The sequence below is a fragment of the Mytilus galloprovincialis genome, chromosome 12 (genome assembly GCF_965363235.1).
Source record: "Mytilus galloprovincialis chromosome 12, xbMytGall1.hap1.1, whole genome shotgun sequence".
Taxonomy (NCBI): domain Eukaryota; kingdom Metazoa; phylum Mollusca; class Bivalvia; order Mytilida; family Mytilidae; genus Mytilus; species Mytilus galloprovincialis.
The window spans coordinates 78,379,279-78,393,245 of NC_134849.1; the positions used below are offsets into that span (position 1 = coordinate 78,379,279).

At 33.1% G+C, this 13,967-nt stretch overlaps 2 protein-coding genes and 1 long non-coding RNA gene across 3 annotated transcripts in view; 2 read left to right on the forward strand and 1 right to left on the reverse strand.

Moving 5' to 3' along the window:
- LOC143054951 (uncharacterized) overlaps window positions 1-13,967 on the forward strand; it is a 290,618-nt gene that overhangs the window by 24,890 nt on the left and 251,761 nt on the right. The gene's annotated exons all lie outside the window — the stretch shown is intronic.
- The window catches only part of LOC143054953 (uncharacterized), a 77,549-nt gene that overhangs the window by 515 nt on the left and 63,067 nt on the right, over window positions 1-13,967 (forward strand). Inside the window, exon 2 of the mRNA XM_076228048.1 lies at window positions 191-298. Coding sequence (XP_076084163.1) covers window positions 191-298 — 108 coding nt within the window. The remainder of the gene's footprint in view (window positions 1-190; window positions 299-13,967) is intronic.
- LOC143054959 (uncharacterized) overlaps window positions 5,454-13,967 on the reverse strand; it is a 175,948-nt gene continuing 167,434 nt past the window's right edge. Inside the window, exon 3 of the long non-coding RNA XR_012971898.1 lies at window positions 5,454-5,885. This is a non-coding gene — a long non-coding RNA (uncharacterized LOC143054959). The remainder of the gene's footprint in view (window positions 5,886-13,967) is intronic.

Genomic DNA, 13,967 nt, shown 5'->3' on the forward strand with positions numbered 1-13,967 from the left:
GTGTGACTGGTCATTTTATTCATTTTTGACCACTGATTCATGTGATATATATTTTGTTTATATTTATTACACAACATTGTCCAGTTTATCAGAAAAGTTTTAATGTCAGTTGTAGGATATGTTGAATATTATTGATATTGATAACAAAGTATTGTCCATAATATTTACATGTTATTTGGTTATATTATAGAACCGTGGATACACAGCTTTACATTGTGCTGCTGAGGAGGGATATCTACAGATCACAAGATGTCTGGTAGAACAAGGAGGCGCCAGTCTCTTGGTTACAACACATCAGGTAATATTTTATAGTATATGACCAGTGTCCAACTATTTTAAAAAAAGTAATGAATCACTGAAATAATGTATACAATTTGTTGGGGTAAATTGATTTTTTCAAGGCTAAAGTCAAAAGTCATATGATCGTGTAACATATGAAAAAGTTATATAGACTTGAATGGCTTAATTTAACTATAAAACACAAAGACATAGACTATCATACTGGCTGTAATTAAAGTCAGTGTAAAAAAACAAATTGTCAAACAAAACTTGCACCAATCCGTTGTCATGACATTTATAACAAAGACTAATTACTAGACAATATTTGTATGTTCAATAAGGAGGAAATAAAATTGTTTAATAATTTTATATTGTGTTGGCACTTTGAAAATAATTTGAAAGAGATGATCCTATTAAGACTATATTTTTACTTCAAATTCCTGTATTCAAGCTGTCTAGTAGCAGAGATACAAAAAATGCTGAAAAAGAACAATATAAAGATATAGGTGGGTGTATTCAAGCTGTGTAATGGCAGAGATACATCTTTGTCATAATTTATTTATGTCCTTATTTAAAAAATACCAGTGATAACACTAAAAACTATAAAATGCTGTAAAATAACAATTTAAAGATATAGGAGGGTATAGATAGGGTATACAAATATATAGGAGGGTAAGGATGGGGAATATAGATATAGGAGGGTATGGTTGGGTGTACAAATATAGGAGGGTAAGGATGGGGAATATAGATATAGGAGGGTATGGATGGGGTATACAGATATATGAGGATGTGGATGGGGTATACAGATATAGGAGGGTGTACATGGGGTATACAGATATAGGTGGGTATGGATGGGGTATACAGATATAGGTGGGTATGGATGGGGTATACAGATACAGGAGGGTGTGGATGGGGTATACAGTTATAGGAGGATGTGTATGGGCTATTCAAACATATGAGGGTGTATATATAGATGATAATTAAGGCAATGTATGTAAAGACAACTGTTTAGCCATTACACTTATATACAACTTATGTATTTCCACCCATGGCGACGTCACAAAATGGACAAGTACAATAGTACGGATGATATGTGCCAGCGACAATCTCAACAGCGGATGGGCTATACATATATAGGAGAATTTGGATAGTGTATACAGACATAGGAGGGTGTGGATGGGGTATACAGATGTAAGAGGGTGTAGATGAGGTTTACAAATGTAAAAGGGTGTGAATGGGGTATAAAGGTAGAGGGTGTAGATTGGGTATACAGATATCGGAGGTTGTGGATAGGGTTTACAGATATAGGAGGGTAAGGATGGGTTATACAGATATAGGAGGGTGTGGATAGGGTATACATATATAGGAGGGTGTGGATGGGTACACTTATATAGGTGGGTGTGGATTGGTACAGATACAGGAGGGTGTGAATGGGGTATATAGGTAGAGGAGGTTGTGGATTGAGTATACAGATATAGGAGGGTGTAGAGGAGGTAAACAGATATAGAGGGTGTTGATAGGGTGTACACATATTAAAGGTTGCGGCAGTTTTGTAACAATAACTCAAATATGCTTTGATCAGTTTTCAAAACCTTGTAATTTTTTTATATTTTATATTTTACCTTTCCGAGTTATGGGATTTTATTCATTAAAAAAGGGTGATTTTCCAGTTTTCTGACAATAACTCAAAAGGGCTTTCAGCAGTTTTCATGAAACTTTGATGACTGGTTTATATTTATTGATGTAACCTCCCTTTAGTTATTTTATAAATTTCTGATGACATTGAGGAGTGATTAAATTTTATTCTTTGAAAAGGTGACAGGCGTATCAAGTGCTCATGGCACAGCTCTTTATTAGCTTTTCTAATCACTTGGCGTCCGTTAGAATTTACAAAAATCTTCTCCTCTGAAACCACTGGAACAAATTTAACCAAACTTTACCACAGTCATCATTTGGGTATTTCATTTAAAAGATGTGTCTGATGACCCCACTTGCCAACAAAGATGGCTGACATGACTAAAAATAGAACATATGGGTAAAATGCAAGTGTTGTCTTTTATTTTGAAGACTGTTATAATGAAAATATGACAGGAGCAAACATGTTCAGTATGTTGAGCTCTACCAATTGTCCATATACGTCAAATCTGTCGGACAACTTCTTATGTGAGTTATTGACCTTATTTGACAAATTCTACCATTTGTTTTCTTTTTTGTGTTGAAAAAAAAAAATCTTGAAAACTGTAATTGACAGCTGAGAGAAACTTTAAATTGTAAAAAATGATCAGTAAGAAAGGATCTACAAATACATCAGCAATGTCAAAATTGTCAGTTGACTCTTTATTAAGTTTTTGCCTTTTGATGCCGATTTTTACCAATTTTTCGTGTTTTTGCCATACATCTTAAAAAATATAATAGATATATAGAAACCTAAATTATTAAAGATGATCAACAAGACAAGATTAACTAACAAGTAAAATGTTGCCGATATAGTTAGTTGACTGTCACTCTTTATAGGAGTGATTGCCCTTGAATGGGGATTTTTTTTGCCCTCTAAAGTGTTTTCAGCAAAAGCTAAGGAAGATAGATAGAAACTTAACAGCTATTTGATCAGCTTTACCAATTTAAATGAGGTTTTATTCTTGAATTCTTGGGGTTCTTTAATATGCTGAATCTAACCATTCATTATTTTTTTGGATTTTGGGCCCCGTTTTTAAATTGGTATACAATGAGGTCCAAAGGGACCAAATTAAACTTTGTTTGATTTCATCAAAAATTAATTATTGGAATTCTTTGATATGCTGAATCTTTAAAACATGTATTTAGATTTTCAAATATGGGCCCAGTTTTCAAGTTGGTCCAAATCGGGGTCCAAAATAAACTTTGTTTGATTTCAACAAAAAATAAATATATTGGGTTCTTTGATATGCTGAATCTAACCGTGTATTAATTTTTTGGATTTTGGGCCTGATTTTTAGATTGGTTCACATTGAGGTCCAAAACTTAGTTTGATTTTAACAAAAATTGAATTCTTGGGGTTCTTTGATATGCTGAATCTAAACATGTATTTAGATTTTCATAGGTATTCCTAGAGAATTGATTTTATTATATGTTGTTCCTATGGCCATTATCCACAAAAGGGTGTCAGATTTCAGATAGAATGTATAGAACACATTTTACACCTAATTAAACATTATCTTCTTTTATGTGGTTAGGATCTTCACACTAATTAGAGATTTAAGAGAGAATGAAATACCATAGGGACAATTTGAGACACCCATTGAAGCCCATGATGTATGTGTTGATAAAGATTTCGTTTAAATGAAAGAGCTAAATTTGTTCAAGTGAACTGACCGAGATTTTGCCACTAATTACATATTAATTGATTTAATAATGATTGCATATTAAAAATATTGCATTCATTTAAAAGTTTAATCTTTTATCTATCTATATATACCTCTTTTATTATTTTGCATGCGTTCATAAGAAAGTTACACCATTTTAAAGGTTAGTGATTGGAAGTAAAAAAAATTGTACTGTGCTACCTTAACTGAAGAACCCTATGAGCTTTTGTTTTTTTAAATTTTCAAATGTCTATTTCTCAAAAACAGTAATAATAGACACATGCACTCTTCAGTTATAAGAACAGGACAATAAAACAAATCAAATAAAATATAGGATGAGTCTCTGGGGATCGTCCCAACCCCCTTCAATTTGAAAATGTGCTTTTATCTTGTAAACAATCATGATCCCAACCCCTAACCCATATGTATACTTGTATGGGACAATAAAACAAATCAAATGAAAATAATTTGGGGGAGCCCCCGGTGTCACCCCACCCCTTCTGTTTGATAATTTGTAAACGGTCGAGATCCCCACCCCTTAACCAAAGACATTCATGTATGGGACAGTACAAACAATCAAATGGAATATATGGGGAGTCCCTAGGGTCCCCCTACCTCCACCTGTTTGAGAACTTGGAAATGGTCGATATCCCCACCCCTAAACCATATATATTCATGTATGGGACAATAAAACAAATCAAATGAAAAATAGGGGAGTCCCTGGGGTCACCCCACTCCCTCCTATTTTAAAAATTGTAAACAGTCGAGATCCCCACACTTAACCATATATATTCATGTATGGGAAAATATAACAAATCAAATGAAATACATGGGGAGTCCTGGGGTCACCAACCCCTTCCTGTTTGAGAACTTGGAAATGGTTGAGATCCCCACCCCTAAAACATATGTATTCATGTATAAGACAATAAAACAAAGAAATGTAATATAGAGGGAGTCATTTGGGTCACCATATCCCTTCCTGTTTGAGAACTTGTAAACGGTCGAGATCCCGACCCCTAACCCATATATATACTTGTATGGGACAATAAAACAAATCAAAAAAAAATAATTTGTGGGGGTCCCTGGTGTCACCCCACCCCCTACTGTTTGAGAACGTGTAAATAGTTGAGATCCCCACCCCTTAACCATATACATTAAATGTATGGGACAATACAAAAAATGAAATGGTATATATGGGGAGTCCCTTTAGTCCCCCCACCCCCTCCTGTTTGAGAACGTGGAAATGGTAGAGATCCCCACCCCTAAACCATATATATTCATGTATGGGACAATAAAAAAAAATCAAATGAAATATAGGGGAGTCCCTGGGGTCACCCCACCCCTTCCTAGTTGAGAACTTGGAAATGGTGGAGATCCCCACCCCTAAGAAAATCATATGTTTTCATGTATGAGACAATAAAACAAATCAAATGCAATATAGTGGAAGTCCCTGGGTTCACCATACCCCTTCCTGTTTGAGAACTTGTAAACGGTCGAGATCCCAACCACTAAACCATATATATTCATGTATGAGACAATAAAACAAATCAAATGAAATACATGGGGAGTCCCTGAGGTCACCCCAAACCCTCCTGTTTGAGAACTTGAAAATGGCTGAGATCCCCACCCCTAAACCATATGTATTCATGTATAAGACAATAAAACAAATCAAATGAAATATAGGGGGAGTTCCTGGGGGTCACCATACCCCCATAGATGCCAACCATTACGATTTTTACGTAGTTTTTACGATTTTGCGATTAAAACTACGCAATTACAGTCAAATTCGAATAGTTACTGATTCCCAATCATAGCCGTTCAGTTTTGTAAAACACGGATTTTTGTCATTACTTTTCCGTCCTGGTCCATATTTAGAAAACGCCAATGTAATGCTTCCGGTTTCTCAGGAGGTACCAACCTGTTGTTGGGTAACTAACTGACTTCCGAAGAGGCAAACTTGCATTTTATGAAGTAGCTTTCCCCCTTTCTCTACTTTTCCTTAACAAAACTAAAATGTACGAGCCGAGAACATCTGAACAATTTATGAATGGAATGCATACTACAGACAACATGTTAAACGACACATTTAAGTGCACATCACTTTGCAACCACTCGTCAGTAATTATTATTGGTAAATGCACGTTTATGAGTGTTTACTGAAAACTTTTCAAATTTGATAATTTGTTACTGACTGTGTCAAAAGAGGGTTGGCATTTAAGTACCCCTTCCAGTTTGAGAACTTGTGAACGGTGGAGATCCCCACCCCTAAACCATATATATTCATTTATGGGACAATATAACAAATCAAATAAAATATATGGGGAGTGGAGTCCTTTGGGTCACCCCACCCCCTCCTGTTTGAGAACTTGAAAATGGTTGAGATCCCAACCCCTTAACAATATTTATTCATGTATGGGACAATAAAACAAATCAAATAAAATATAGGTGGAGTCCCTGGGGTCACCATACCCCTTCCTGTTTGAGAACTTGTAAACAGTCTAGATCCCCACCCCTAAACCATATGTATTCATGAATGGGACAATATAACAAATCGAATGAAATATATGGGGAGTCCTTGTGATAACCCCACTCCCTCCTGTTTGAGAACTTGTAAACGGTCAAGATACCCACTCCTCAACATATTTAATCCTGTTCGTCATTTCAAAAAGATTTGAATGACATAAATGGTCACATATGCATATAACTTCACTAAACCTGAAACCAATATGTTCTGGACTTTGCCCAATGTCAGGCGATCATGGGAATGACGAATTATGGGAGCTTTGTTTGGGAGACTTCGTAAAGGCATCCTGTTACAATTATTTCTTGTTTATTTTAAAATCTTATTGATGCAAAAAATGAGTCTAGGTTAATTGAATTTACTTTAATTATTTTATTTCTGGACCTATAATAATTTTCATTTATGGCTCATTTTAAAGAAAACATATAAATTTTTCAAGCAGTGTAAAGCCCAAGAATGATTGAACATTTCTGTTTTATAATCACCTGTCATTTTATTCCAAACTTGGTATGGAGTGACATCAAGGACTTTAGGTGAAGATGGGGGTCATGTACATTGATATATATGCATTGCTTTTGAAAACCTTGATGAAATATTAATTAATTTGCCTTAATAATCAATTCATTAAATAAACAAAAATGACAATATACGAATGTTTAATGTTTGTTCTTTCAGATTAAAAAAAAAGGAAGCAACTCTGCACAGTGTTCATAATTACGTTTGCCTTGGTTTTTGGTTAACTTCCTACAGTGCTTACAGTGTTTTGATTGATTATGGGCCCAGATTTCAAGTTGGTCCAAATAGGGTTCCAAAATTAAACTTTATTTGATTTCAACAAAAATTGAATATATTGTTTTTTTTTTATATGCTGAATCTAACAATGTATTCAGATTTTTGTCGAGCCTTCGACTTTAGTCGAAAAAGCGAGACTAAGCGATCCTACATTCCGTCGTCGTCGGCGTTGGCGGCGGCGTCAACAAATATTCACTCTGTGGTTAAAGTTTTTGAAATTTTAATAACTTTCTCCGACTATCCTGGGTTTGTACCAAACTTGGACAGAAGCTTGTTTATGATCATAAGGTAGTATCCAGAAGTAAATTTTGTAAAAATTAAATTCCATTTTTTCCGTATTTTACTATAAATGGACTTAGTTTTTTCTGCGGGGAAACAAAACATTCACTCTGTGGTTAAAGTTTTTAGAATTTTAATAACTTTCTCAAACTATCCTTGGTTTGTACCAAACTTGGACAGAAGCTTGTTTATGATCATAAGATAATATCCAGAAGTAAATGTTGTAAAAAGATTACTCCGTTTTTTCTGTAATTTACTTTTAAATGGACTTAGATTTTCTTACAATCATAAAATAGTAACAAGAGGAATATTTTTATTGATTTTTTTCCTCATTGTTGTTGAGCCTGCGATTTACAGCAAAAATAGGCGAGACACTGGGTTCCGCGGAACCCTTACAAATTTTTTATTTTTGGGCCCGTTATCAAATTGGTCCTCATTTAAGTCAAAAGGGTCCAAAATTAAACATTGTTCAAGGTTCAACCTCTGCGGTCGTATCAAGCTGTGCCCTGCAGAGCATTTTATTGGTTATTACTAGCTCACCTTGCCCAATTGGCCACTTGTTGTCCTTTGTCCGTTTTCCATCGTCTGTCGTCCATAGTCCGTTTATTTTTACAAAAATCTTATCCTCTGAAACTACTGGGCCAAATTTAATCAAACTTTCCCAAAATCATCATTGCGGTTTTGTAGTTTAAAAAATGTGTCCGATGACCCGACCAACCAACCAAGATGGCCACCATGGCTAATAGAACATAGGAGGTAAAATGTAGATTTTAGCCTATATCTCTGAAACCAAAGCATTTAAAGCAAATCTGACATGGGTTAAAATTGTTTATGAGATCTATCTGCCCTGAAATTTTCAGACAAATCAGACAACCCGTTGTTGGGTTGCTGCCCCTGAATTGGTAATTTTAAAGAAATTTTGCTTTTTTTGGTTATCATCTTGAATAGTATTATAGATAGAGGTAAACTGTAAACAGCAATAATGTTCAGCAAAGAAAATAAGATCTACAAATAAGTCAACATGACCAAAATGGTCAGTTTACCCCTTAAGGAGTTAATATAGTCAATTTTTAACAATTTTTATTAATTTGGTAAATTTTTGTAAATATTTTCAAAATATTTTCCTCTGTAACTACTGGGCCAAATTTAACCAAACTTTCCCAAAATCATCAAGGGTCAAGTTTATTATAGATAGGGAAAATTGTAAGTAGCAAGAATGTTCAGTAATAACATTAACGGTACCAATTTTCCTGCACCAAATGCGCATTTGGACAGTACATGTCACTTCAGTGATGCTCGTGGCTAAAGTAAAATCTACAAAAACATCACAAATTTGTCATGAATCCATCTGTGTCCTTTGTTTAATATGCACTTAGACTAAGGTGAGGGACACATGCTCTTAAGAGCCTCTAGTTGTACATGTAATTGTCTTGTATATTATGAATTCCAATAATATTTTTTTTTGGGGTATTGGGGAGGGTGTCACTGTGGGTGTGTTTGTTGTCTCAATTATTGACAATTATGCCATAATCTGTTATTGATGTAAAAGTGTTCACTGAAGGGTTTCCCTTTTTTTGTAACACTGTAAGCAGTGTTGAAGATAACCTTATATCTATTTAATTGATCAGGCTCACATTGCTGCTTGAGAATACATTGTCCAAGTTCAGTGTCTGACAATAAATCTTTAGACTTAAAATTTGGTCACTTTCATGGATCCACTGCTTTAAACAAGATACGTAAATGCTGGGGTGTCACTTAGTGTATTTTTATTGGGTCTATTTTAAGATTGTGTGTTCCCCTTACAAGTGCACTTTCTTTTTCTGAATGAGTAGAGAACTTCTGGCAGTATGTACACGACATTTGGTCAACTCATTATATCAGAATATTCAGTGAATATTCAATTATTGATTAATTGAATATAACTACTAAATGAATATTCTGATATAATGAGTTGACCAAATCCGGAGATGATACAAGTCTTGACCACTGTTATACATGGGTATATAAAAGCTAGGATTGAAGGGGTTTTTATCAGGTACATTTTTGTACATCATCAGTTTGTGTAAAAGAATTATCAGCTGGTTAATTATGTTATGCTCATATTTGTTTTCAGTTTTAAAATTCTATTTATTAAAATAATTTTAATCACCGTTCCTTTTTTTTTTTTTTAGTTTTTTATGTTGTGTCATGTGTACTATTGTTAGTCTGTTTGTCTTTTTCATTTTTAGCCATGGCGTTGTCAGTTTGTTTTAGATTTATGAGTTTGACTGTTCCCTTTTGTCTTTCGTCCCTCTTTTACATAAATATCACCATCCATAGTTTGAGTCTTTTATAATTGTTTTATAAATGATGTACAGTATTGTCAATATTTACATTTAACACAGGTAAGCTAATTGTGGGCTATAAATATATTACAACCTGAGCACAGTCTCTAAACTGAAACTGTATTTGTAATAAAATTTAATTTCTTTAAAAATCCAATTCATTTGAATATCAAGGAAGATAATCATGATTGATGAAATATTATTGCATCAAGTTTAAGTTTTCTGAAGACTGTTAATGTTTAGGTCATGGTTCACCGTTCTTGAGAATATAAGTACTAAATGGTGGCCCCATTGCCGGCAATGCTATTTTTAGCAATTATCTCCTTAAAAGGCGTTTTCAATAAACTAATTATGGAAAAACTGCTGTTGTCTAATTGAAGCTCGATATCTATTTGTGATTTTACCACACTCAAATATATATGGTCCCATGGCATTTCTTGGTGAATTTTTGGGGTTTTCACGATACCTTACGATTTCGCAATTTTTTTTCTCTAATTTTGATCAACATAAAAAAAATATTTTCGGCCTCTCATCATATACATTTAAGAACAAATTTGTGCTTGCATGAAACTTCATTCATGATGCTTTCCAGAATAAAAATATATAAATGATATAACAACCAATCACAGAGAGCCATCTATTTTTACCTCTTTGTCATGTTCCCTTCATAAAATGGCTGCGCCCATGTAATTTCATTTGGTACATTGTAACCCTGAGGCTTCTTCACAGTATGTAAACAAAAACAAAATGGCGTCCATAAAATGTGCACATGTTTCAAATTGATATCTGACAAAATCAGGTTTCTGCTGTCAAAAGGGATTCACATTTATATTGCTATAAATTAATCAGAAGGAGGTACAATCAGGTTGCATAAGCAATGTATACCCCCTGTACAGACACATCGATATTGAAAGTACGGGATCCACCCAGAGTTATTTGTTCTATTTAAAAACTTGTACAAAATCAGTTTAAATTCTAGGAATCCCGGATGACGCAGTCGAATCTGATTGGCTAAGATAGAAAAGTAATGAGGGGATTTCCCCTTTTCTATTTTAAAAACGCCAAGATTTTTTTGTTACTAGTCCGTCGGACATATTGGGTTACAAGTTTAGGTAGCCAGAGGTCTAAATGTTTTAGTCCCGGGCGTCGGGCTAGTGGATTTATTAACCCCTGGGATGGTTATGTTAAAGGGATAATTCGCGATTTTTCACTTATCATCGTATTATGTTCATAATACCATAAAAAACATATTCACCAAGTTTTATTTTGATATGAAATCTAATAAAGGAGAAAATTGGGAATTATTAATTTTATTTCTTGAAACTTCCTGTCTTATGTGACGTAGTTTAAGTCTTTGATGCATGCCGGGAGTGAACATATCTCATTTAAGTCTTGGTCGTTAACCATCTAATAACGCGATTTAAAGCGCATCGACGACTTTTGGTGTAGCTATTAACCAACGAAAAATAAGTTATAGCCATGCAACTTTTAAAATTAGATCGTGTGGATATTTTAAAATTGTAAAACGAATTTTAATAATAAAATAAATTCATACAATAGAACAATTTTATGATTTTTTTCTACAAATACTTTAAACAAAGATATGAAATTGACATGATCAATAGTGCAACAAAAATACATGTTTGTATTCTGACCTTTTTGCTTCATTCCAGCAAACGTTTTCACTTGCTTGTACGGTGGAAATAAAATGTGTATTGTTTTGTGACACCTAAAGAATGTTGAGTGCGTCGGTTAACTCAAGGTAATTATTAAGGATTAGCATTATGTAATTCTAAATCCTTTGATCCTCATTCAGTGAAATCTAGATGTCACGGTTTACTAGCTTGAAGGTGTGAACAACATTTCGTGTGAATTTAAAATGGGAGTCAGTCAAAGTTTTAGACACAGAAATCAAGGACTTATAGACGTCCCTGCAGAAATGTAAAAAAAAATAAAAAAATTAACATAATAATAAGGTCGCACAATAACTGGATAGCTGTTGTATATTTTTATATTTTGCATAAGCATGATAAGATCACTTTTAAATGAATTATGACTTTTGATTAATTCAGAAACGATAAAATACTTAATTATTTTAATTGAAGTATAAATTCATAAATAAAAATAGCCTTCTAATCACGAGTCTATGAACTAAAAATTGTACTATCTTAGATTAGGATCGGCAGCCTTAAATATTTCAAACAGATCATTAACAATTGCAATTATATAATTTAGTCCATCCAAAGTTATCTTTAATTACCTATTTAGGAATTAATGTTTTCATCAAAATATTTCAAATCTCACAACGCACGAATACTTCAGATATTTGATAAATTTTTAAAAAAATTGACAGAAAATTTAAGACTCTTTTATGAATGGAATCGAAATTTACGAACATATATGCTTTTCAAGTGTGAAAAACATCAACAAAATTTATACATAATCGGGAATGTCCTTAACAAAATAGTCATCGTCTCACACTGTTACTATATCGGGCCCAACTATATATAATACTTTAGCTATTTGACCAACAATGTATAAGAAAAAAAAACCGAATTTAATGTCATCTTTCCCTATTGTTTAATGTTATTATAAGTCTGTTTCAACTGGCAAGAATACCCATAAAGCGGACAAGCAGTTTGTTCTTTAAATTGCTGTCATTGAATATCAAGAAAGAAAATAAATCCCGAAATTGATTTGAAACTTTGTTACTCTAAAGTTTTCCTAGAAAATATTCACATCCCTTAGGGATTATTAGTGTACGTCCAGTTGCGTACATATAATAACATGCATGTCGGAACAATTGTGATGATGACGAATTTCTTCCTTTATTCGAGAACGAATGTAGGACAGAAAGTCACAGGACAAAAAATCACGGACAAAAAGTCACAGACAAAAAGTCACAGGACAAAAAGTCACAATTCAATTTTGAGATTGTTTTTCTTTGAACAAGAAAACACTTATTTTGAAAATATTTTTTTTGTAATTTTCTTGAAGTTTAATATATGAAGCAACTTTGTAGTTAAAATTTATTCAATAAATATCAATATTGATCAAATAATTGTCATGATTGTTATGAAAACAAAAAGTCAAAGTGGCTTAGTACTTAAATGGCTTCATTTTGCCAATAAATATATCCTTTCCATGATTAAAATTTAACACATTTTCATTTATCAAGGTTTATTAGCAATTTCCCTAACTTAAAAATGAATATATGTAATAAAAAGTAAATATATCAAAATATATTTAAACAATTGTCAAAAAAATATTTGTTACTTTTTGTCCTGTGACTTTTTGTCCTATCAAATTTATGACTTTATGTCCTGTGACTTTTTGTCCTGTGACTTTCTGTCCGTTTACCTTCGAGAACAATCTAATTGATATATAAATGTCCATAACTTCGATGAGCCAAAGAAAGTTATATATCGACCTGTATTTAAATCTCTTCTTCTTTTTCTTTTGGTATACAATAGTCTTTCGACATTTGATGATAACATACTGTTGGCATACGTGAACTAGTCTACTAACAAAACTTTTACCCCAATTTACACAAAATGTATGTTTCTTTCTTATGTACAATGTATACATGTATATATTTGAATTTGCGCTATAGTTCCGTAACTTTTTATCCTGGCGTATATACGAATGGTCGACAAGTGCGCACATTTTTTTAAATCAAAATTTCTGGTATGGTCCGATCTGTCCTTCACCATTGACAAAAAATATGTTTATAGATTTTTATTTCATCAAATCTGTTGTTTATTTTTAGGTTTTATCTATATTTTTATAATTAATTTTCTTTACATCAGAAACGTTAGAAGTGAAATGATGCATGAACTTGCAAGCTCGACAGGAAATCGCTTGAATACCTGGACGTGTCACACCCCCTGCAATACCTTTGGGAGTAATATCTTTAGCCATGCAGGTGATCAGTGGAGCGAAGATCCTAATTTATTTGAATAAAGTTTATTACATAAAAGAATTATGAACTAATAAGTTTTCCGAAAACAATTCAAGTTTCACGGAACACTTATTTATGATTTTAAATTTTTACTTTTTAACTGATTCCAATATTATCATTATTGTTAAAAATAACAGATCATGGTTGTTAAAAAAAAAGATAAGAAAATTTTCCGTATCAACTTAGTTATAGTTAACTAGTCGGATAAAACAACCGTACGATTGACAAGATATCGACACGCAATTACGACTACATCGGGTTACTGTAGTTTTGGTCCTTAGACATATCTGGGGTGCAAATCGGAGAAGGTAACAAAATGGCGGACCGGAGAGAATTGATACTCTAAATTTAAAATCGATGGTGATCTCTTATCTAGCAGAATAAAACTTTAATATTCATGAATTTGAGCATTTTTATACAGAATGAACATAGTATCAATTTTTGATTTTTTTTGCGAAGTTTCCCTTTAA